At 40.2% G+C, this 22,488-nt stretch overlaps 1 protein-coding gene and 2 long non-coding RNA genes across 4 annotated transcripts; 1 reads left to right on the forward strand and 2 right to left on the reverse strand.

Moving 5' to 3' along the window:
* The first annotated feature begins 1,097 nt into the window (after positions 1-1,097).
* On the forward strand, positions 1,098-6,222 carry LOC107771630 (uncharacterized). 2 transcript variants are annotated; one of them, XR_012699270.1, is made up of 4 exons: positions 1,098-1,237; positions 3,504-3,779; positions 5,451-5,526; positions 5,817-6,222. It is a non-coding gene; the product is annotated as an uncharacterized LOC107771630 (long non-coding RNA). The 2 variants fall into 2 exon arrangements; XR_001644853.2 differs by having other exon boundaries at positions 3,504-3,610.
* Positions 3,330-18,807, reverse strand: LOC107771611 (putative WRKY transcription factor 75). The gene is made up of 2 exons (XM_016591028.2): positions 18,344-18,807; positions 3,330-3,701 (listed from the first exon to the last, which is right to left on the reverse strand). The coding sequence occupies exons 1-2, from the start codon at positions 18,721-18,723 to the stop codon at positions 3,524-3,526; spliced, it is 558 nt and encodes a 185-aa protein (XP_016446514.1). The 5' UTR covers positions 18,724-18,807; the 3' UTR covers positions 3,330-3,523.
* Positions 14,602-18,337, reverse strand: LOC107771615 (uncharacterized). Its single transcript, XR_012699271.1, has 4 exons — positions 16,529-18,337; positions 15,602-16,446; positions 15,333-15,524; positions 14,602-15,266 (listed from the first exon to the last, which is right to left on the reverse strand). It is a non-coding gene; the product is annotated as an uncharacterized LOC107771615 (long non-coding RNA).
* Positions 18,808-22,488: the final 3,681 nt, after the last annotated feature.

Raw genomic sequence — 22,488 nt, forward strand, 5'->3', positions numbered from 1 at the left:
CTTTATGTTATTTTATATAATTTAGTATCATTATTATTGTTTTAGTTTTCTTAAGGTTTAACATATTTTCTCTATCACTACTTTTAGTATGTTTTTATATAAAAATACCAAAAAATATTCTTATATTATAATATCTGTTACCTTAATATATAGTTTGTTAGAATTTTGCAATTAGAAATATCTTATTTAATTAGCATGAATTAGTAATAGTAGTATTTTATTTTTTAGGAAAAAGCAAGTCAATTTTAGACATTTTCTTGGTTCTTAGTCGAAAATAGTCCATCTTCAGCCCAAAACACTTGAGCTCTATAGCCAAAATTCCACAATTCTCTCCAGCCCAAATCCGCGACCCGCCAGGCAGCCAACCTGCCCCAAAACCCATTAACCCATCAGACCCTTCATTTAATCCTAGCCACTGATTGGATTTAATCCAATGGCCACAATCAATTCCCACACCCCATATAAAAGGCTCATTATAACAAAGCCCTAACCCTAAATAACAACAAACCAGCCGCACCACTCCATCTATTCCCCCTTTCACCGCCGCCTATCACCCAATCCCGCCCAAACTCGGACGAGTTCACCCGAACCCACTCGCCCATGGTCCCCCTCTCATTCTCCACGTCACCCAAACCCTAACAAACTCTGACACAAGAATATTCCATCCCTTCTCTCACGCGTTTCTTTGATTTTGAGGATCAAATTCGGATAAATGGAGACCGTTGATTGATTTACAATCAATCCTCGCATTCCATCTGTCCCGAATTGGTTCTAGAGAGTGATTTCCAGAATTTCAGATTTTTTAGGGAGTTTGTTTTTGGATTTTCTTGGGGGAAAAGTATGGAAGCTTCTAGGTTCCCTATATAAAGGGTTCATTTTAGGATTTTTAGGGGATTTGTGGGGAGAAAATATTTGGATAAAAAAAGAAGAAAGGGTTCTAGGGTTTTGAGAAATTCCATCTTCTTCAATTTTCCTTTCCGATCTATCTGTTTATTTAGATTTCAAAATCAGAAAAAAAAAATACAAAAAAATATACTTCTGTTTCTTCATTTCAATTTCGGAAATTTGGTTTTGAAAATGGAGTCAAGCTGAAGTGGGTGTCCGATTTGGAGTTTCCGTTCGAGATTGGTCCATGGATTCCTGTTGATTATTCTGGTTGATGTTCTAGTTTCGACGTTGGATTTTCCTGTAATTGCTGCTTCCGAACAGAAAATATATTGAGGAAAGCTACTTAAAGGTCCCTCTCTTCTCTGTTCTTACTTATGTGCTTGCTTATACGTTGAATGATCTAAGAGCAAGATAAGTGCTCAGATGTGATTAGTTGTTAAATTACGGTAGTCTTGAAAGCTCTTAAACCAAAGGTATTAGAATTTCTATTCTTATATGCATATATTATTTTACAGTTCTTATACTACTTTGTAGTAGTATATTTTGAAAGTTTAATTTCTTTTGTTGGCATTCTTCCTTTTTAGTAGTATATCAGTAGGTTATTTCCAACATGATTTGAAGTTCTTTTTTGGTCGTCACTTTATGGAAAGAGGATTTAATCTTGTAGATGTACTTTTGGTTCATATTGGCAGTAGTCTTTCCTTTAGATTTTTGGATTTTTTTTAGTTAGTTATTGAGATGGTTTGAAAAACTCCTTTAGTCTTTGCATTCTTACTGTTTAGTTTTTCGTTTTTATTATTTTTCTTTCTCTTTTCCCTCATTTTGGAGTATTTAAAAGTCAATGTCCTCCTTTAGGTGTTACGTTTTCAATCATCACTGTGTTCAATTAGTTTTCTCTATAGTAAGTTAATTTAAGTGTTAGAGTAATACAATTAATAGTCACAGATGGGCCTTTATCTTGCTTTAGTCATTTCTTTTGTTACTTATTATTTAGTTCACTTATATGATGGACTGATTCTGTGTGCTTGATGGTTTCCGAGAAATTGCAAACAAGAGAAAATTATGAACAAAGAGTGAAAATTGCTTGAATTGGGCCGTGGGGTGATGTTAAATATGAAAAATCAGACCGTGAATGTTTAATTGTTTTGCTTTCATTGTTTTCTTAACGTTAGGAGCATACTTAGGCCGTCAACACTAGGGTAGGCAAAATTTAGGTATTGTCTTTATTTCATTCGAGGTGAGAGGTCATCCCCTTTAGTTTATTTCAGGGGAATGCCCTGCAAATTTTGTATATATTTTTATTTGGGGTTTGCCCTGTAGTGAATGTAATTGGAGGCCGTGACGGACATCTTGGATGAGCATAGTATAGACTTTTAGTATTTTCCTCTTGTTTTATTTTTCTTTTATTTAGGTGGGAACAACCTCGAGCCTCTTGTGTGTTTATTTTTCTTTCGTGTGTTTTTGCCTCAGTTTGAGTATTCTTTAAAGCCAATTAGATCAAATATGTAACCGTGACCTTCACGGGACTCGGGGAATGCCTAACACCTTCTCCCCGAGTCAAATGAACTCCCTTACTCAGAATCTCTGGTGCAGTCAGTTTTAGAGTCAAATGTGTTTTGAAGAAAAATTATTTTTTAAAAAAAATGGTGACATGGCACACCGAATCCTTTTGAGCTTTAAAAATTACTTTTTATCCATTTTAAAGAGGGTTAAGGTGAAAAAAGTGGTGTGTCAAGATCAATAACTAACTTTTCCGCCATTTTTTTCACCACAACAAATATTGTTGGTAAATATGCTAATTTTTTGCAACAATAATTTTTGTTGTTAAATGTTCTCATAAGTCATAAGCCACATTTACATGACTTGTTACCAATAAAATATACTTTAAGGCAACAATAATTTTTGTTGCTTGTTGGTTGTTGCGAATACTGCGTGCAACAACATTTTTGTTGTTGCCAAAACTACTTTTAGCAACAACATTTGATTTATGGCAAATCAAATGCCTTCTTTCTTGTAGTGACGCACTTTTCAACCTTTATCAGGGTTTAATTTGTTGGTGGGGCATTTTACGTGGGGGTAAGTGGGTCGGTTCATGGGTCGGTTAGCATGGATCCGAGTAAATAAAATTTAGGATAGGTCACTTTAATCCCTAGGTGCCATGACATCTGATTGCGTCTCCAACTTTATGATCTTTCTTCAGCAGTGAAAAAAAAAAATTCCCGAGGTGCCACATATTATTCCATCCAAATTATGGTATTTTTGAATCAAACTGTAAGGTAGGGGCTCAAACAAACAGATAAAATTGAGTAAAACAACTTAGGACATAACTAAAGAGGAAAAACACATCAACACTAGCACGTATCTTTCTCCCACATGCAATGATTTGTTAATTCTAAAAGAAAAGAGTTAGACTTCCTCCGGCAAATACAAAGTGAGCCGAATTCAGTGCAAATTGCGTAAAACAAAAAATAGCAACATTATTTTTAGTTCTACAATGATGAAATTAAATTCCCTAATGAAGTTGCGTTTTATTTCTAAAGATATCATCTAGGTTCAAAACGCATTATATACTGTAGTACTATTTTACAAGTGACTAATTGACTGTCATACCTTAGGCATTGAAGTGATGGATGTTTCAAAAGGAAGCATAGATCTGCATCTGAGTCAAAATGTGCTCAAAGTTATCTGTGGACTTCTCAATGGGATGTGAATGCATGCCTTCGTAAGTAGTTACTACTACTCCTTCATCCTTTGACAGCCTTTGTACTTGTTTCTTCACGTTACATCCTTGATGCGTGCATCGGTAGTAGCTTCTGAGATGAGCAGCACAAGCAATAATTAGAGATAATTTAAAGAAGGAATTTCCGTACATTCTCTTCGAATTGAAACTGGTATTCTCACTATGACAAAATGGTTTTTGTTTTTGTTTCTATTTCGATTCCGGAGAACCGAATAAATTGATATTAGGCTAATATTTCTCTCAAAATGATTTCTCTTTTATTAGTTTCCCATTATTAAATTTATTGATATTTTATCAACATGCTTAAACGTAAAAAAAATAAATTATTTTATGTTCTTTCTGAAGGCCGTTTAATTAATCCTCGATATAGTAAATAACGGATAAATAAGTAGAAAAGAAGGATATAAATATTTAAATAATCAAGTTCCATTCACTCAAATCAGAGGCGTACCTACTTTAGGGTTAGGGGGTCATGGGTACCCATTAGCCTCGGAAAAAATACTGTAAATATATTTTATATGTATTTGTATGTACATTGGAGAGTCATTACCTCCCTGGACGCTAATGCAGCAAAGAGTGTGAGTGCACTCTCTTTTAAGCGCGTGGGAGTGAAGAAAAATTAAAAAATCATCTTACAAGTAGGTTATTTTTTAACTTTTAATTGCATATAGTCATATATAATGATTTATTTGTTACAACTATGTATTTCTTCTTGTTTCATCTTAACATATAATATGGACTTTACTCTAACTTTTATTCTTTTTAATTTCTTCTATAGATATAATGTCTATTTGTTCCAACTGCATATTTTTTTTGGGCCAAATTTATAAAAGTTTGGTTGGAACTCTATCATTTTAGCAACATAGAAAACTTTTAGCAAAAATAATAGAGTACTAGTTGTGTATTTTCTGTTATTTGTTTTCTTTAGATATAATATCTATTTGTTTTAATTTTGTATGTATATTTTTGAGTCAAATCAGTAAAAAAAAATGGCTACAACTCCATTATTTTTACCAAATAAAAAAGGTATAGCGAAAATAATAAACTTGCAATTGTACACTCTTTTTATTTCTTCTTTTGATGCAATGACTATTTATTTCAACTGTGTATTTTTACTTTTTCTGGTAATATTTGTAAAAAAATAATATTTTTAGAGCTCCATAATTTAGAGCTATATAAAAAATTACAGTCAAAATAATAAAAATCAAACTATGTATTTTTATATCTTTTTAGATGCCTTGACTATTTAATTCAATTGTATAAATCTTTACTTTCAGGTTTAATTCAAAAACAATAATTACGACTTTATTATTTTTAGCCAAATAAAAAATAATTAGCCTAAATAATGTAGTTCTAACCAAGTTTCATTATAAATATTATTAGAAAAGGATTATCGAAAAAAGTAACACACTTGAAAAGGTATAAAAAATATTTTATTTTTCAAAAAATACCACATGGACAGGAAAATCCACGTGGCAGGTGAGTGCATGCCACTTTTCTAGGATGAGATCGTCTAAGGGGGTAATAGCTATTGAATAACCAAGTATAGGGGGTAATTAATAACGCGGATAGTTCAAGAATGTAATCAATAATACGTGCCAAATTTAGAAGGTTTTTAAGGTATTTTATTTTTTTAATTCTTTAATACTTGTGCACAATAGTCAACCTATAGTTTTAACCCTTTTAAAGCTCAAAAACAAAAGTAATCCTTCTGACTCTCACCTATCTTTTTCAAACAAAAGTAAAATCCTCTACTAACCCCTCCTGCTCAAAAATAGAAAATAAAAAAAACTTTTTAAACTATTGTTTTAACTTTATTCAGCGTTTGCTCGAGCTCGACTCCGACCGTCCGAATTGGCAATGACTACTAAGTTTGAGACTCTTCTTCAGTTGAAACAGTAAGTTTATTTGAGTAAATTTTAATTTTCTTTGAGTAATTTTTTTTCTTTTGAAAATATTAACATAGCAAAATAATTTGATATCAAACTTTTGCTTTCTGCAAAGAGTTTTAAAGCCAAAAAGAGAATTTAAAGTTTATATTTTGTTGATAAATTATCATACTCATTATGTTTTTATAGAGTTACACGTCAAATTTTATCACTAGTAATTGGCATGCTTACAATGATGCCCCGTCATGCTCAAATCTTGGTCAACCTCGACTCAAATGGTTTTTCTCTCTCTTTGACAGCTATAACGAGTTCGTATTCTTTCCACTGCTTGAAAGAAGCTGCCATCTTGACACTTAGCAGAATTTGGATTAATTAGTTCCACCTTACTTTTCCCATATCTAAGTCCTTAGGTAGTTGAAATTGGTACTCCTGGGGAAATAATAGCAAATTATCGATTTAAATTAGTGAACTTTTTGCTTTTTTCTCTTTTTTTTTTTCCTTCTCTTTAGACTTATGTGCTGCTCCCTTTTATTGTTTGAATTACTGTATCTTATCTGAAGGATATCAGTAGGACATTACTCATGGATGTTACTTTATCTATGATCGACCTAGTCAGATCAGTTTCGTAGTAGTAGTTAAATATGAATTGACTCCCAGCTGTATCATGGTTAAGTGAGAGAGTCCAATTTATTACATTTCCTAGAATTTCTTATCATTTCATTTTTCATGTTTCCACACCAAAACTTTCAGTATCCATACTTTTGATCACAATATAATACTCATTGAAATGTATACCAATAGTTAAATTTGGGTTCAACTAGTCCTACCAAACCTCGGTGCTTCCGGATCAATCCTTAAACGTCAATCTCTTATTTGTGATCAAAGGGCTAATTGAGTTACTTTGCACGTTTTGATTTTTAATTTATCCACTATTTAACGTAAAATAAGTAATTTTCCTAGGCATGTGAAGCTCCACAATTATAGTGGTGCAATAGTTATTGTTAAAAAGTAGAAACCAATCAGCAAACAAAGAGCACTTCTAAACCTTAATGTATAGGTCTATTTGAGTCGGGTCACAACATTTTTTTGTGAATATCATAAAACTAATTTTAATTAATCTTGACTAGGTTGCTGTGAAAATTTTTAGGTGTATGGAAATTGACTTGAGAAATACGCCTAAATGCTTAACAAAAAGATAAATTTCCCTTCCTAGTTGAAAATACTTTGTTACCTTTTGATCCCTGAATACGGTTAAAACCAGGCCCATCCGATTTTACTGTTTGACCGAGACCGGGAGTTTGCATCGAAGGACGGTCTCGTAACGGAATAGGCCATATCACGAGGATAAGGTACCGAGCTCAGAACCGAGGTACCTGTCGAGATCGAGGCTAGTAGTGATCGAAGCCAAATGAGACAGACATCGAACAAGATCGAAGATAGCATAATAACAGAAAGACAAAATATCCGTGGCTGGCCGAGGATCATGGCATAAATCTCGGTAACTGGTCGAGGATCATGGCGTAAATCTCGAAACGGATCAAATCAGAAACGGTTAATTAGCCAATCATGAGGTTTCTTTCTATAATTAGAATTGTACCATAAGTGAAACTTCTCTATTATATAAAGCGGGGTTCTAATCATTTGTAGGGCACGTTTTGACAGACACAAAAAGCAATATAATTCTCTTTATTGTTCTCACCATTGTTATTCAGCTTGTTATACTTTCATAGTTCTTGCATCAACCAGTTAAAGGGTGTCCAAACTCAAGGGCTGAGTTTCATTCTAACACTGGTTTGCTTTACTTTATTAATAATTTTTATTACTCATTCTCAAATTTATCAATTAGTATTAGGTGAAATCATGTGTCCTTAGAACCATATTATAAGTTTAATTATTATCCAATTTTAAGGGTAAATAGTTTGGCGCCCACCGTGGGGCTAAGGATAATAGTGATTGCTTATACTAATTTCAATAACATACACTACTTTACACTTGTTCTCGTAAGAATCTTTATTTTCAGGACAAACATGTCAAACTCACAAGCAGCACCTACACATGGTGACAACAGCCTTGGACTTCACGGGGAAAACGACAACATAGCCGCCCCAGGAATCGAGGTGCCTCAGGCCGACCTCGAGGGAGCACCAATTGCAAATCCCGTCGATGTCAGTTCACATGTCGCCCTAAATGCAAATTTGGGCATTGAGCCCGAAAGTAGTATACACAGGGAAGTTCGATCAAGTGGTCGAGGTATACAGGGCGGAGAAGATGGTGGAGTTAGCCTTCAATTGATATTCAAAATGTTACAGGCTCAACAGGCCGCTATAGCACAACTACAAAATCAACACCGAAAACCGAGTAGGATCGAACCAGAAGTTGTTCAAAGGACCGAGCCTGTGCCGGAAAGGTCGAATTCCAACGAATGTTGGAATTCGGGGACTGACCCCACCATTATGAAAATGTTTGAGGAGCTCACTAAATGAATTGAATCAGGAGAAAAGAAAATCGAGGCAAATAACAAGAAAGTATAGACATATAACTCCCGCGTTGACCAAATACCGGGGGCGCCACCGATTTTAAAAGGTATGGATTCAAAGAAATTTGTACAGAAGCCTTTCCCTTCGAGTGCAGCACCGAAACCCATTCTGAAGAAATTTCGAGTGCCAGAAATTCCTAAGTACAACGGGACCACTGACCCTAATGAGCATGTCACTTCTTATACATGTGCAATAAAGGGAAATGACTTAGAAGACGATGAGATTGAATCTGTTCTACTGAAGAAATTTGGAGAAACCTTGTCAAAAGGAGCAATGATATAGTACCATAATTTGCCGCCTAATTCCATCGATTCTTTCGCCATGCTTGCAGACTCCTTCGTAAAGGCACATGCCGGAGCAATAAAGGTCGCGACTAGAAAATCGGACTTCTTCAAGGTTAAACAAAAAGACAACAAAATGTTGAGAGAATTCGTATCTCGGTTTCAGATGGAACGCATGGAACTACCACCATGTCACAGACGATTGGGCTGTTCAGGCCTTTACTCAAGGTTTGAACGAACGAAGTTTGGTGGCATCACGACAACTAAAGTAGAATTTAATTGAATATCCAGCGGTAACCTGGGCCGATGTACATAATCGGTACCAGTCGAAGATCAAGGTCGAGGATGATCAATTTGGGACCCCTTCCGATTCCGCTTATCCAAACAGGCCAGTTGGCAGTACTCAAGGGGATATCGACAGAGAACCCCGGTCGAGCAGAGATCGGTATCTACCATACAACGCAGATCGTAGAAACAGTGGCCCAGGACGCAATCCCATCCAAAATGATCGAAGGAATGATCGAAGACAGATCTCTCGAGTGCTCATGAGCAAAAGTGGCTTCGATAAACATGCAAATCCCACAGAAGTGCCACAATTGTCAGAATACAACTTAAGCATCGATACATCAGGTATTGTGTGAGCCATTGGGAGAATCAAAGATACTAGATGGCCCAGACCCCTACAAACCGATCCATCCCAAAGGAACCCCAATCAAATATGCAAATACCATGGTACACATGGTCATAAAACTGAAGACTGCAGACAACTAAGGGAGGAGGTGGCCCGTCTATTCAACGAGGGTGACCTTCGAGAAAACTTGAGCGACCGCGCTAAAAACCATTTCAGAGACAGAGACGCAAATAGGAAGAGCGAGCAGGAAGAACCATAACATGTGATTCACATGATCGTTGGTGGGGTTGATATTCCACAAGGGCCCGTGTTCAAACACACTAAAGTGTCAATCACCAGAGAAAAACGAACTCGAGACTATGTGCCAGAAGGCGCTTTATCATTCAATGATGAGGAAGCAGAAGGGATTTCACAACCCCACAATGACGCTTTGGTAATCTCTATCCTTATGAATAAAATTCAGGTTAAATGTGTTTTAATTGATCCGGGAAGTTTGGCCAATATTATTCGATCGAGGGTCGTAGAGCAGCTCGGCCTACAAGATCAGATCATACCCGCAACTCGAATTCTCAATGGCTTTAACATGGCAAGTGAAACAACTAAAGGTGAAATCATCCTACCAGTAAATGTAGCCAGAATTATTCAGAAAATAAAGTTCCATGTGATCGAAGGCGATATGAGATACAACGCACTACTCGGAAGACCCTGGATTCACAATATGAGGGCGGTCCCCTCAACCCTTCACCAAATGCTGAAGTTCCCAGCACCGGATGGAGTAAAAATGGTGTATGGGGAATAACATGCTGCCAAAGAGATGTTCGCGATCGACGAAGTGATACCAGTATCGACATTTACGTCAACAAAAGGATCGGAGTCCAAAGGAAAACATGGAGCTAAATAACAACCACAACTACCAGCCTCGACTCAATCGGAGAAGTAGGGAATGGACGAGGACGGTAATTATTGGATCCCTCGATCCTTCATAATCCCCGAAGATTCTGACGCCACTAAATTAACGGTCGAGGAGCTGGAGCAAGTCATACTGATCGAGCATCTACCCGATCGAAAGGTATACCTGGGTACGGGGTTAACCCCCGAGCTCAGGGAAAAACTCATTAAATTTCTTATCGATAATATGGATTGTTTTGCTTGGTCCCATTTAGATATGACAGGGATCCCGCCGGAAATTGCTACACATCGACTAAGCTTGGACCCAAATTTCCGCCCGGTAAAATAAAAGAGAAGACTCCAGTCCAAGGTAAAACATGCATTCATCAAGGACGAGGTAACCAAACTTCTCAAAATAGGGTACATTCGGGAGGTAAAATATCCCGAATGGTTAGCAAACGTAGTCGCAGTCCCTAAAAAGGGAAATAAACTTAGGATGTGCGTAGACTATAAAGATTTAAACAAAGCATGTCCTAAAGACTCTTTTCCTCTGCCGAATATCGATCGCATGATCGATGCCATGGCCGGCCACGAGATCCTTAATTTCCTCGATGCCTACTCCCGGTACAATCAAATACAAATGAACCCGGAGGACCAGGAAAAGACTTCGTTCATCACTAAGTACGACACCTATTGTTATAATGTAATGCCGTTTGGACTAAAAAATGTTGGTGCCACCTATCAACGCTTAGTAAATTGAATGTTCGAAGAACAAATAGGTAAGTCAATGGAAGTTTATATTGACGATATGCTAGTTAAGTCCCTGCAAGCAGAGGACCATTTGACACATTTTCATGAGACCTTCGATATACTAAGGAAATACAACATGAAATTCAACCCGGAGAAATGTGCATTCGGGGTCGGCTCGGGCATATTCCTCAGCTTTATAATATCAAATTGGGGTATCGAAATCAACCCTCATAAGATCAAGGCGATCGAAGACATCATAGTCGTGGATAATATTAAGGTCGTACAAAGATTAACAGGGCGCATAGCCGCCCTAGGCCGATTCATCTCGAGGTCTTCAGATAGAAGTCACCGGTTCTTCTCACTGCTCAAAAAGAACAAATTTTTTGCATGGACCCCGGAATGCCACCAAGCATTGGAAGAACTTAAGCGGTACCTTTCAAGCCCGACACTGCTTCATACTCCGAAAGCGGACGAGCAACTATACTTGTACTTAGCAGTCTCAAAAATTACGGTAAATGGGGTCCTAGTTCGAGAAGAGCAAGGTACGAAATTTCCTGTTTATTATGTTAGTCGAACTCTAGGTGAGGTCGAGATCCAGTACCCACACTTAGAAAAATTAGCATTTGCCTTAATAAGCGCTTCTAGGAAATTAAAACCATATTTTCAGTGTCACCCGATCTGTGTGGTGACTACTTATCCCCTTCGCAATATTTTGCATAAACCCGAACTTTCGGGCCGATTGGCCAAATAGGCCATAGAGATCAGTGGGTACGATATCGAGTATCGACCCCAAACGGCCATCAAGTCTCAAATCTTAGCGGACTCAAATCTTAGCAGACTTCGTGGCCGACTTTACGCCCGCCCTCGTACCTGAGGTCGAAAAGGAACTGTTATTAAAATCAAGTACATCATCAGGGGTGTGGACCCTCTTCACAGACGACACTTCGAAGGTGAAGGGGTCTAGGCTAGGCATCGTTTTGAAGCCACACACGGGTAATACAATTAGACAATCTATCAGAGCTTCCAAGTTAACTAACAATGAGGTCGAGTATGAGGCCATGATTGCAGGTCTTGAGCTAGCTAAAGGTTTGGGAGCAGAAGTTATCGAAGCCAAATGTGACTCCCTGCTCATGGTAAATCAAGTCAACAGAACTTTCGAGGTCCTAGAAGATCGAATGCAGAGGTACTTGGATAAATTACAGGTGACTCTACATCGGTTTAACAAATGGACCTTATAACATGTACCTCGAGAACAAAATAGCGAGGTCGATGCCCTTGCAAATTTGGGGTCATCAGTCGAAGACGGCGAGATTAACTCGGAGACTGTCGTACAACTTTCAAGGTCAGTAATCGAAGAAGATCACGCCGAAATCAACTCCACAAGTCTGACCTGGGATTGGAGGAACAAATATATCGAGTACCTAAAGAACGGGAAGCTTCCATCGGATCCTAAAAAATCAAGGACTCTACGTACGAAGGCTGCACGATTCACATTGGCCGAAGATGGAATACTATATAGAAGGATGTTCGATGGACTATTGGCGATATGTTTGAGACCAGGAGATACCGACTACGTTCTACGAGAAATCCATGAGGGCACATGCAAAAATCATTCTGGTGTCGAATCATTAGTTCACAAATTCATCAGATTATGATACTATTGGGCCGATATGGAAAAGGATACAAAAGCGTTTGTTCGAAAGTGTGACAAATGTCAAAGGTATGCGCCGATGATTCATCAGCCCAGAGAACAACTCCACTCAGTCTTATCCCTATGGCCATTCATAAAGTGGGGAATGGATATTGTCGGCCCTCTTCCATCGGCCCCAGGTAAAGCTAAATTTATTTTGTTTATGACTGACTATTTCTCTAAGTCAGTTGAAGCACAGGCTTTCGAGAAAATTAGAGAGAAAGAAGTCATAGACTTCATCTGGGATCACATTATATGCCGATTCGGGATGCCTGCCGAGATCGTATGCGACAATGGAAAGCAATTCGTCGGCAGCAAAAAAACAAAATTTCTCGAAGATCACAAAATAAAGAGGATCCTATCAACGCCGTATCATCCTAGTGGGAACGGACAGGCCGAATCAACAAACAAAACCATCATTCAAAATCTAAAGAAAAGATTGAGCGACACTAAGGGAAAATGGAGAGAAATATTGCCCGAAGTCCTTTGGGCGTATCGAACGACGTCAAAATCCAGTACGGGGGCAACACCATTTTCTTTAGTATATGGAGCTGAAGCTCTGATCCCGGTTGAAGTCGAGGAACCCAACGTCAGGTTTCGATATATAACGGAAGAGTCAAATCACGAGGCTATGAATACAAGCCTCGAATTTCTAGATGAAAAATAGGAAGCTGCCCTTGTTCGAATTGCCGCACAGAAACAACAGATCGAAAAGTACTACAATCGAAGAGCCAATCTTTGACACTTCAAAATCGAGGACTTGGTTCTGAGGAAGGTCACCCTCAATACTCGAGACCCAAACAAAGGAAAACTTGGCCCGAACTGGGAGGGACCATACCAGGTCCTCGATATCATCGGAAAAGGATCCTACAAACTTGGCATGGTAAACGACGAACAATTACCAAACAATTGGAACATATCACTCCTCAAACGATATTACTGCTAAGGTACGGCCTTCTCCATTTTCATTTATATTTTATACTAACCATTTGCAGGTGTTTAATCAAAGACATCAAGGATTATTCAAACGCGGAGTCCTTAGGTCTGAAAGCACGCGTTGTACTCTTTTTCCCTTAGACCAATTTTTGTCCCAATTGGGTTTTTCTGGCGAGGTTTTTAACGAGGCAACCATTTTTCGTGCTAACTTAGAGAAATTCGACAATATCCGAGGCTCCTTTACAATCAACCTCGAATACTGGGGGGGGGCATTACCCTCGGATAGTTACAAGGAAAATACTTCGTGCCGACAAGGTCTCGATAGGTAAATTTTGTAGAGGACCAAACGGTCAAATGAACCAGTCCATGTAGATTACTCGAACCCTAATGGCAAAACATGTACGCATGTATAATCTAATGAAAGAAGTATTTTTCTTTACCAGATGTTCCATGCCTTAGAAAAATTTATACTTTAAAATTTCATATTTATGATCTATTGTGGAAACTAGCTTAAGGGCTGAGCACAACTGAAGTTCAAACAATTTACCCAATACTTGGGGACTGCCGTCCAAAACATCGACATGATCGAATTACTAAACCTCGAAATCGTAAGACCTTAAAAAGGCAATCCTCGATTTTATAGGCCACAGCCACCCCACTCGGGGACTGATACTTCGAACAAGTTCGAAGTATAACAGGGGAACAAGCCCAAAAGGCAAATCCCAAGTTAAAGGCTACGGCCAAATTAACACGGTTCGGAGACGTCCGATTTTCGTTATTAAACATACCTTCTAATATTTTCACAAACCGGTTAAAAAAGATACCATCGGCTACATTTCTAAGTGTCTCGATAATATCGACCCTCAAAAACCCTAATGGGTACAAAGTCGTTCGAACTCTCGAACAAATTCTTTATTTTATGCTAAGGCATTACGAAACAAAGGGTCTTGATAATATCGACCCTTGAAAATCCTAATGGGTACGAAACCGTTCGAACTCTCGAGCAAATCCTTTATTTTGTGCTAAGGCACAACAAAATTTATATGATTAAACAATAAACTTTTCAAGCCGAAAAAGGGGGAGAAAGCCATTCTTTTTGCTATGGTCGTATCGGCCTAATTTAAGAGCCTAAAGGGCTAGTTTATTTTTGAGAAATCATCCTCACTCAATTAAAACCTAAGGGTCACCCTGATCCGAGTTCGAGCAAGTACTCACTCGATTATAAAAACTATACTAGCTTGGCTTCGATCAAATTGCCTAAGCCTCTAACTTATGAACAAAATTTTCATAAGGCATAAATAAAACAAAATTTTCACAAGGCATAAATAAAACAAAATTTTCACAAGGCATAAATGAAATAAAGACAAGTCGGAAAGGAAAGAGATCTTTATATATATGAGAATATTTACAAGGTCCGATTAGGATCCTATACAAAAGACCAAAAGTGAAAAATCCTAAGGTTCCTGATCTTCTCCGGGGGCAGCTTCTTCTTCATCGAGGTCCTCCCCATTCTCGGACCCGCTCTTGCTGCCATCATCATCATTGGAAGTGGCCAGCGCTCCAGCTTCGGCTTCATTCTCTCCAGCCTTTACTATCTCGTTAGTAAGATCGAAACATCGAGCGTGGATTTCCTCGAGGCTTTCCCTCCGAGATTGGCATCTGGCAAGTTCAGAAATCCAATATGCTCAAGTTTGAGCAGTCTCGGCTGCCTCTCTCGCTTGGACTTAAGCGGCTTCAGCATCAGCCCGGTAGACGACCACGATCGCATCTGCCTCGGCCTTTGCCTTTTCGGCTTCAGATTTGGCCTTGGCAAGTTCAGAAGCCAACCGAGCCTCGAGCTCCTCTATTTTCCTTGCTTGATTCAAGCTCTTCTCCTTCATACCTTGAAGCTGACTTTCGACCGATGATAATTGGGCTCGAGCAGTCTCTTTTTCTACAGCAAAGCGGTCCATACCTTCTTTCCACCCCAAGGACTATGCCTTTATTGTATCTACCTCCTCGCGGAACTGCTCGATCCTCTCGATCTTCTGCTGCAGCTGTGAGATCGAAATATTAGCCACCGTTCGCGAATCGAGCCCATGAGCTTTTAAAATTTTTATTACCTGCTCGATCAGGTCGGTCTGATCTTTGTGAGACGTGGCCAATTCGGCTCGGAGGTCCTTGATCTGTTCTTCTTTTTGCTTTCCGAGAAGATTGAGGGCATTCCTCTCCTAGGTAAGCCTTTGAATGTCGGCCTCGTACCGACTCAGGTCGGCTCGAGACCGATAAAATGCTTCTCGGTGAAGCGCTGAGGCCTACGCAAAAAAAAAAGTTAGACAAAAAGAGAAAAACGAACACAAAGATAATACCAACAAGGGGAGCTAAGGCATACCCGATTCAGAGCTTGCTGTGCTTCGTTGAAAAGGATCGATTCCTCCCCCGAGTCCTTCCTCGAGACTTCCAAATCACTCAAGACGGTAGTATCTTTGACCCCAGTAAAGTAATCACGGAAAGGATCCTCCCTTCCGTGGGCTCCTTCGATGGAGAGGGTCTTAAGGCCCGAGCCTCTTGAATCATCTCCTCAGAAAATGAGGGGAGCAGCGGCAAGCCTCCAATTTCTATTACCCCAAGTGGATCACTTGGGGCGTTCTCCTTATCTCGAAGGGCCTCGACAACTGTACCCATCGTTGGCTCGGTGTGGTGGGAAGCATCTTCGATCCTCGATGACTTGGGGACTTCGCCCAAGTCTTTTCCCGAGACCCCCTTATCTCGAGACGAAGTCTGCAGCCTTCACCGATTCAGTGGCCTTTGGGGCCTCGGTGCTCATTCCTGCTCGGGCCACCAGCCTGGAGTCGTCTTCTTCCTCTTCTTCCTCCTCCTCCCTTAGATGCCGAACAGACTCTTCGGTCAGGATTCTTAGGTTCTGGATCCTCAAAGGGTGAGGTCTTTTTCCTCTTTTTGTCCTTCGCCGATTTCGGTGCCGGGATCGAAGTCTCCTCCTCACCAGATAGGGGCCTCATAACAACAACTTTGCCAAGGCCTATATGAAAAGAAATTAAGTAAGAAATGCCTGAACAAAACCATCAAATACATGGAAAAGGGGCTTACCATGAGTTTTGACCTCCCATCGGCCCTTTGATAAATCACGCCATGAGCGCTCAGCATACGAAGAGGTCGAAGCTAGGTTCCGAACCCAGCTCTTGAGGTTAGGAATTGCACCGGGCATCCAAGCGACCGCTACATCACGGAACGGGATATCGATGAGAAGAAGCAAATGGGCAAAACAATAAATAAGAACTAACAGTGGGATTATACTTACGCTTCATATTCCATTTCTCAGGAAATGGCATCTTCTCGGTCGGGATTAGGTCAAAAGTCCTCACTCGAACGAACCGGCCCATCCAGCCTCGGTCCTTGTCCTCGTCTATGCTCGAGAATAGCACTTTGGTGGCCCGACGTTGGAGTTTTATTAACCCGCCTCGATAGAAGCGGGGGTTGTATAACCTGATGAGGTGGTCGAGGGTGAAAGGCATCCCCTCGACTTTGCTCACGAAGAATCGGAGCAGAATGATAATTCGCCAAAAAGAAGGATGGATTTGGCCTAGGGTTATTTGATACTGACGACAAAAATCAATGACGACGGGGTCGAGGGGGCCCAGCGTGAAAGGGTAAGTGTAAACACTTAAAAACCCTTCCACATGGGTGGTAATGTCTTCTTTCGGGGTCGGGATCACCACTTCTTTGCCCTTCCAGTTGCAGTCTTTCTTTTACATGCCTAAGGTACCCTTCGGTTATCAAGCATATATACCTCGACACTGGCTCACATCGACCAGGAATCGACGAGGCTTTTTCGGTCTTGAAGTCAGAAGTGAGAACACCCCCCCCCCCAGGAACACACTCTTCAGGTCGTGGCTCCATCGGTGTTTTGTCACCGGCCGGCCGCGATGAAGAAGCGTTTTCCATTTGAGGAACAATTTTTGATGTTTTTGCCATTTTTGTATAGATTTGAAGTTAAAAATAGATGGAGATGATAAGATTTAGTGTTTTGGGAAGATGGTAGCAGTGAAAATCGTAGATTTGCAGATGAAGAAGTTAGAAGGTATAAAAAGCTTTGGAGATTAGAAATCTGAAAGTAAAAGTTCGAAATGGTGGAGAGAGGGACTATTTATAAATTTCACAATGACGGTTCAATATTGGCGGTGGCCAACCATCGACTGACGCGCATTTAATGCCTTGGTAACTGTACAGACGGGACGTTTCAGTCACTTCCGTCGCTTACGTCACAAGGATGACTTCATGATAGGTCGAGATAGAAAATCGAAGGCTCAATTCGTTTCTTGTCATTACACTCTAAAAAATGAGGGGACTATCTATATACGGTAATTAAAACCAGGCCTACCTGATTTTACTATTTGACAGAGACCGGAAGTTTGCATCGAAGGACGATCTCATAACAGAATAGGCCATATCACGAGGATAAGGTACCAAGCTCAGAACCGAGGTACCTGTCGAGATCGAGGCTAGTAGCGATCGAAACTAAATGAGACAGACATCGAACAAGATCGAAGATAGCATAATAACAGAAAGATAAGAAATCTGTTGATGGCCGAGGATCATGGCGTAAATCTCGGTGACTGGTCGAGGATCATGGCGTAAATCTCGGAACGGATCAAATCAGAAACGGTTAATTAGCTAATCATGGGGTTTCTTTTTGTAATTAGAATTGTACCATAAGTGGAACTCCTCTACTATATAAAGGGGGTTCTAATCATTTGTAGAGCACGCTTTGACAGACACAAAAAGTAATATAATTCTCTTTATTGTTTTTACCATTGTTATTCAGCTTGTTATACTTTCATAGTTCTTGCATCAACCAAGGGTGTCCAAACTCAAGGGCTAAGTTTCATTCTAACACTGGTTTGCTTTACTTTATTGTTAATTTCTTTTACTCATCCTCATATTTATCAATTGGTATTAGGTGAAATCATGAGTTCTTAGAACCATATTATAAGTTTAATTGCTATCTAATTTTAAGGGTAAACAATCCCCACCTTCTTTTGTCGGTAAAGTATTACTATGTAGTAGACTAGAGAGTAAGTAAGTAACAAAAAGTTACTAGTAGATAAAAACTGACCTTGGGAATCTGTTGTTCTTGACAGCCTTCTGTCCATATTTCCTCCATCTATAACCATCATCCAGAATATCCACTTGACTCCTTGTTTGAAAAGCATATCTCGGTTTTTTATTCCTCTTCTCACCTTTATTCTTCTTACCCGATTTCATCTCGTTCTGATCATTAGAGTTATACGGAATGCTATTTGTGTGATCAGTAACACCACTGGAGCTTGGAGCTTCCATGCTTGCCATTAGCCCCAAAAACCCGCTCGATTTCTTATTGTCTTGGGTTAATTCAGCTTCTTTTGCATGAGATTTGTTGTTCATCATATTCATTAGTGACAACTGATCAGACGACGAAGAAGAATAATTTGGAAAAATATGTTGATAATTCTCCATCAAGGTAAATGAACTGTGTGATAAATTAAGGGAGGAAGTTGTGAGGAATGAAACTGCGGTGTACGTTGTTTTGAAGGCGAATTTATCATTAAAGAGTTTGGACTAGTGTGGCGGCTAGCTAGGTTCAGCATATTTTATCTTATTGTATTTTTTAATGTCATAAACGACACGTAATAATGTCATCTTTAGTGTAAAATGAAATTAATACCATTTCATTCTTTTAGCATAATCTCTATACGATAGAGGAAGGTAGAACATTCAAAGTATCACGCTGATAGCGGGAGCTACCCTAAAGTTATTCATTACTTTTTGTCTTTGCCTTTTTGATCCTGATCTTTACTTAAATTTCTCTTTTAACGTTTTATATATGTTAATAAAATTTCCAAGTAGCGATTATCAAAATATTTACTCCCTCTGTTTCAATTTAGATGAGGTAGTTTGATTCGTCACGGAGTTTAAGAAAAAAAAAAGATTTTTGAAACTTGTGGTCTTAAAAACTTTATGGGGCCATAACATTTGTGTGATTGTAAAAACTTCTCATTAAGGGTAAATGGATAAAATGAAGAGTTTAAAGTTGAATTATTTCCAATTGTAGAAATGTGTTATTTTTTCTAGTCATATTATAATAAGGAAAGTGCGTCATCTAAATTGAAGTACATGGAGTAATAATTTACAAAATTTTTCCTCTCTTACGGTAATCGATATTTATGATCAAAAGTACAGTATTTTATTTTGAAATATAAAGTGTGAAAGTATAATCTAGTGCACGCTCTCTATTTGGTCACTCAAACGATGAATGTGGCTCCTATCTTTAAAGCTTATGAGGTGATTATTACATTTAGATTCTTCAAACAATTGGCATGTTTGTTGCATGTATATATACATGCATGTATACTGTTACGCGACGCCTTCCTGAAGTTTCTTGGAAGGGCGACGTAAGGCTAAGCAATCGATGTCAGTACGGTTGCTGTCCGCCAACTGAGGTTCCCTCCGTACGCTAGACTAGATTGTCAGTGCCGTACGGAAAAACCAATATCGTGAGCAATTGAAAGAGAGCAGAAAAGAGAATTGAGAATGAAAGAATACTTGATTGCATTGAATGAAAGCTATTACAGAAAATAAGACGGTGTCGGGGGGGAGAGACACCAGTACAGAGAATTGTTTGCTTGCTTGAAAGTTTTGATTGCTTGGTCCCCCTTAATAATGCTTAAAAAAAATAAACCGAAGTTACATGACTAGATCTATGAAAGCTGAAAAATCACACTTAAAGAAAATGCAGCAAAACTACTCTATATTTACAATGAAAAGGACTTAGTCTTCTACAAAGCAGCAACAAGTCCGTTGGCAGCAACTTTGTCTTTAGCATCAGGGTCTGCGCGCGCGGCATTGTCTATGCGCGTGGCGCTGTTGGCATCTGCCTGTGGCTGGGCGCTGGCGATGGCTATCGGTGGGGCGACAGAGGCACATGCGCGCTTGTCACTTGGAGCTACCGAGACCACAGGGCCGACCGTGGCGACGGGCGTTGGGAGGCTGGCCAGGACGCCACGGGGCGCGTCCAAGGGGTCATGGGGCATGGTTGGAAAGCCGCCCATGACATTCTCCCCCACCTGAGTTGGCGACGTCCTCGGCGCCTTCCTTGCAAGGTAATCATCAATCAGGCTCTTGTAGGCTTTGAGGTTTGTTCCCCTCTCCCAAGTATTCTCCTCTGCATCACATCCCTGCCATTTCATCAAGAACTCCTGGTGATCTTTTCTTGAGGCGTGAATCACTCGATTATCAAGAATAGCTTCAGCACTCCTTTTCCCGGTTGAATTGGGGCCTCGAATACTTGGTATTGTGAGTTGGCTTCGTGAAGGATCCTCCATATCTTCCCGAAAAGGTTTCAGGAGACTGACATGGAAAACAGGATAGATTTTCCACCAAGCTAGGGTATCCACCCGGTATGCAACTTTCCCAATGCGCCTTTCAATGGACAAGGGTCCAATATATTTTTGCAATAGGCGAGGGTCATGGACCCCTGCAAACAAGTATCGCTTTGGGATTTTGACCATCACTTTGTCTCCCACCTGGTATTCAACAAAGCGGCGATTCTGATCAGCATGCCTCTTCATCCGCTTTTGGGCTTTGACAAGATAGCTCCGCACTATCTCCAAATTTTGCTTCCATTCTTTTGAGAAGCTAGCAGCCCGAGGAGATTTTGACATATTTGGTGCGTTCACTGTGTGTGGGAGTAGCGGTTGCTGTCCGGTAACAATTTCAAAAGCGCTTTTGTTGGTACTTGAGCTCTTTTGTGAATTGAAACACAGTTGAGCAGCATCCAGAAGCTTCACCCAATTCTTCTGCGATCCGGTCACAAAGTGCCGGAGATATTCCTCTAGCATGCCATTGAATCGCTCTGTCTGGCCATCAGATTGCGGATGAAAACTTGAGCTATGACTCAATTTTGACCCGAGGCACTTAAAGAGTTGGGTCCAAAAATTGCTAGTAAAACGTGAGTCGCGATCACTAACAATGTCTTTAGGTAAGCCCCAATATTTGACGACATGAGAGAAGAATAGTCGAGCTGTATCTTCTGCTGATATATATTGTGGGGCTGCTATAAAGGTAGCATACTTGGAAAACCGATCCACCACAACCAAGATAGTTGTGAGATCTCCGACCTTGGGCAATCCGGTGATGAAGTCCAGGGAAACGCTTTCCCAAGGTCTTTTTGGGACAGCTAGTGGTTCCAAGAGCCCTGCCTGCGTCAAGCGGTCTGACTTGTCTTTCTGGCATACTAGACAAGTCTTCACATACTGAGCGACGTCATCGACCATTTGAGGCCAATAATATGCACGGCGAAGTAATGCCATGGTGCGTTCCTCGCCGGGATGACAGGCCCACAAAGTATCATGGCATTCTGCAAGAAGAGCCCGTCGCAGATCTCCTCCTTTAGGAACATAAAGTCGGTTCTCTTTCACCTTTAGGAAACCATCTTCGGTGTAGAACTGGCGAGTCTTGCCCTGTCCTACCAAATCAACCAAATATTGTGCAGCAGGATCCTTGATGAGTAGATCCTGTATCTGGTCTTTTATGGTGGTGGTTACTTTAGGGCGGCGAGTACACACATCGATGCTAGATCAGCCCTCCGACTGAGTGCATCAGCAACATGATTGGTCTTTCCACTTCGGTACTCCAGGTTGAAGTGAAATTCCGCTAGGAGTTCCTGCCACCTAGCCTGTCGACCATTCAGCTTTGGCTGGGTCATGAAATGGCTGTCTTGACCACGAATGGGGCTCCCAGTAGATAATGCCTCCAAAGGCGTAAGCAATGTACGACAGCCAATAATTCTTTCTCATGAGCGGCATAGCTCCGCTCTGCATCCTTCAGTTTCTGGCTCTCGTACGCTACGGGATGCCCTTCTTGTAGCAATACTCCACCAAGTGCATAGTCGGAGGCATCCGTTTGCACTTCGAATGGCTTGGCCAAGTCAGGGAGGGCCAAGACTGGGCTACTAGACATAGCCATCTTCAATGCGTCGAAGGCCTCTGCCCGCTTGGGGCCCCAATCCCACGGGGTGGCCTTCTTGAGAAGTTCTGTCAGCGGCACTGCAATGAGGGAGTAACTTTTCACAAAATGCCGATAGAAGTTGCATAGACCAAGGAACGACCTCAAGGCATGTATATCCTTAGGAGGCGGCCATTCTGTAATGGCCTGAATCTTCTGCTGGTCCATCTTGATCCTCCCTTCCTCGATGACATGTCCGAGGAAGTCAATTTGTTTCTG

The sequence above is a fragment of the Nicotiana tabacum genome, chromosome 15 (genome assembly GCF_000715075.1).
Source record: "Nicotiana tabacum cultivar K326 chromosome 15, ASM71507v2, whole genome shotgun sequence".
Classification (NCBI taxonomy): Eukaryota; Viridiplantae; Streptophyta; class Magnoliopsida; order Solanales; family Solanaceae; genus Nicotiana; species Nicotiana tabacum.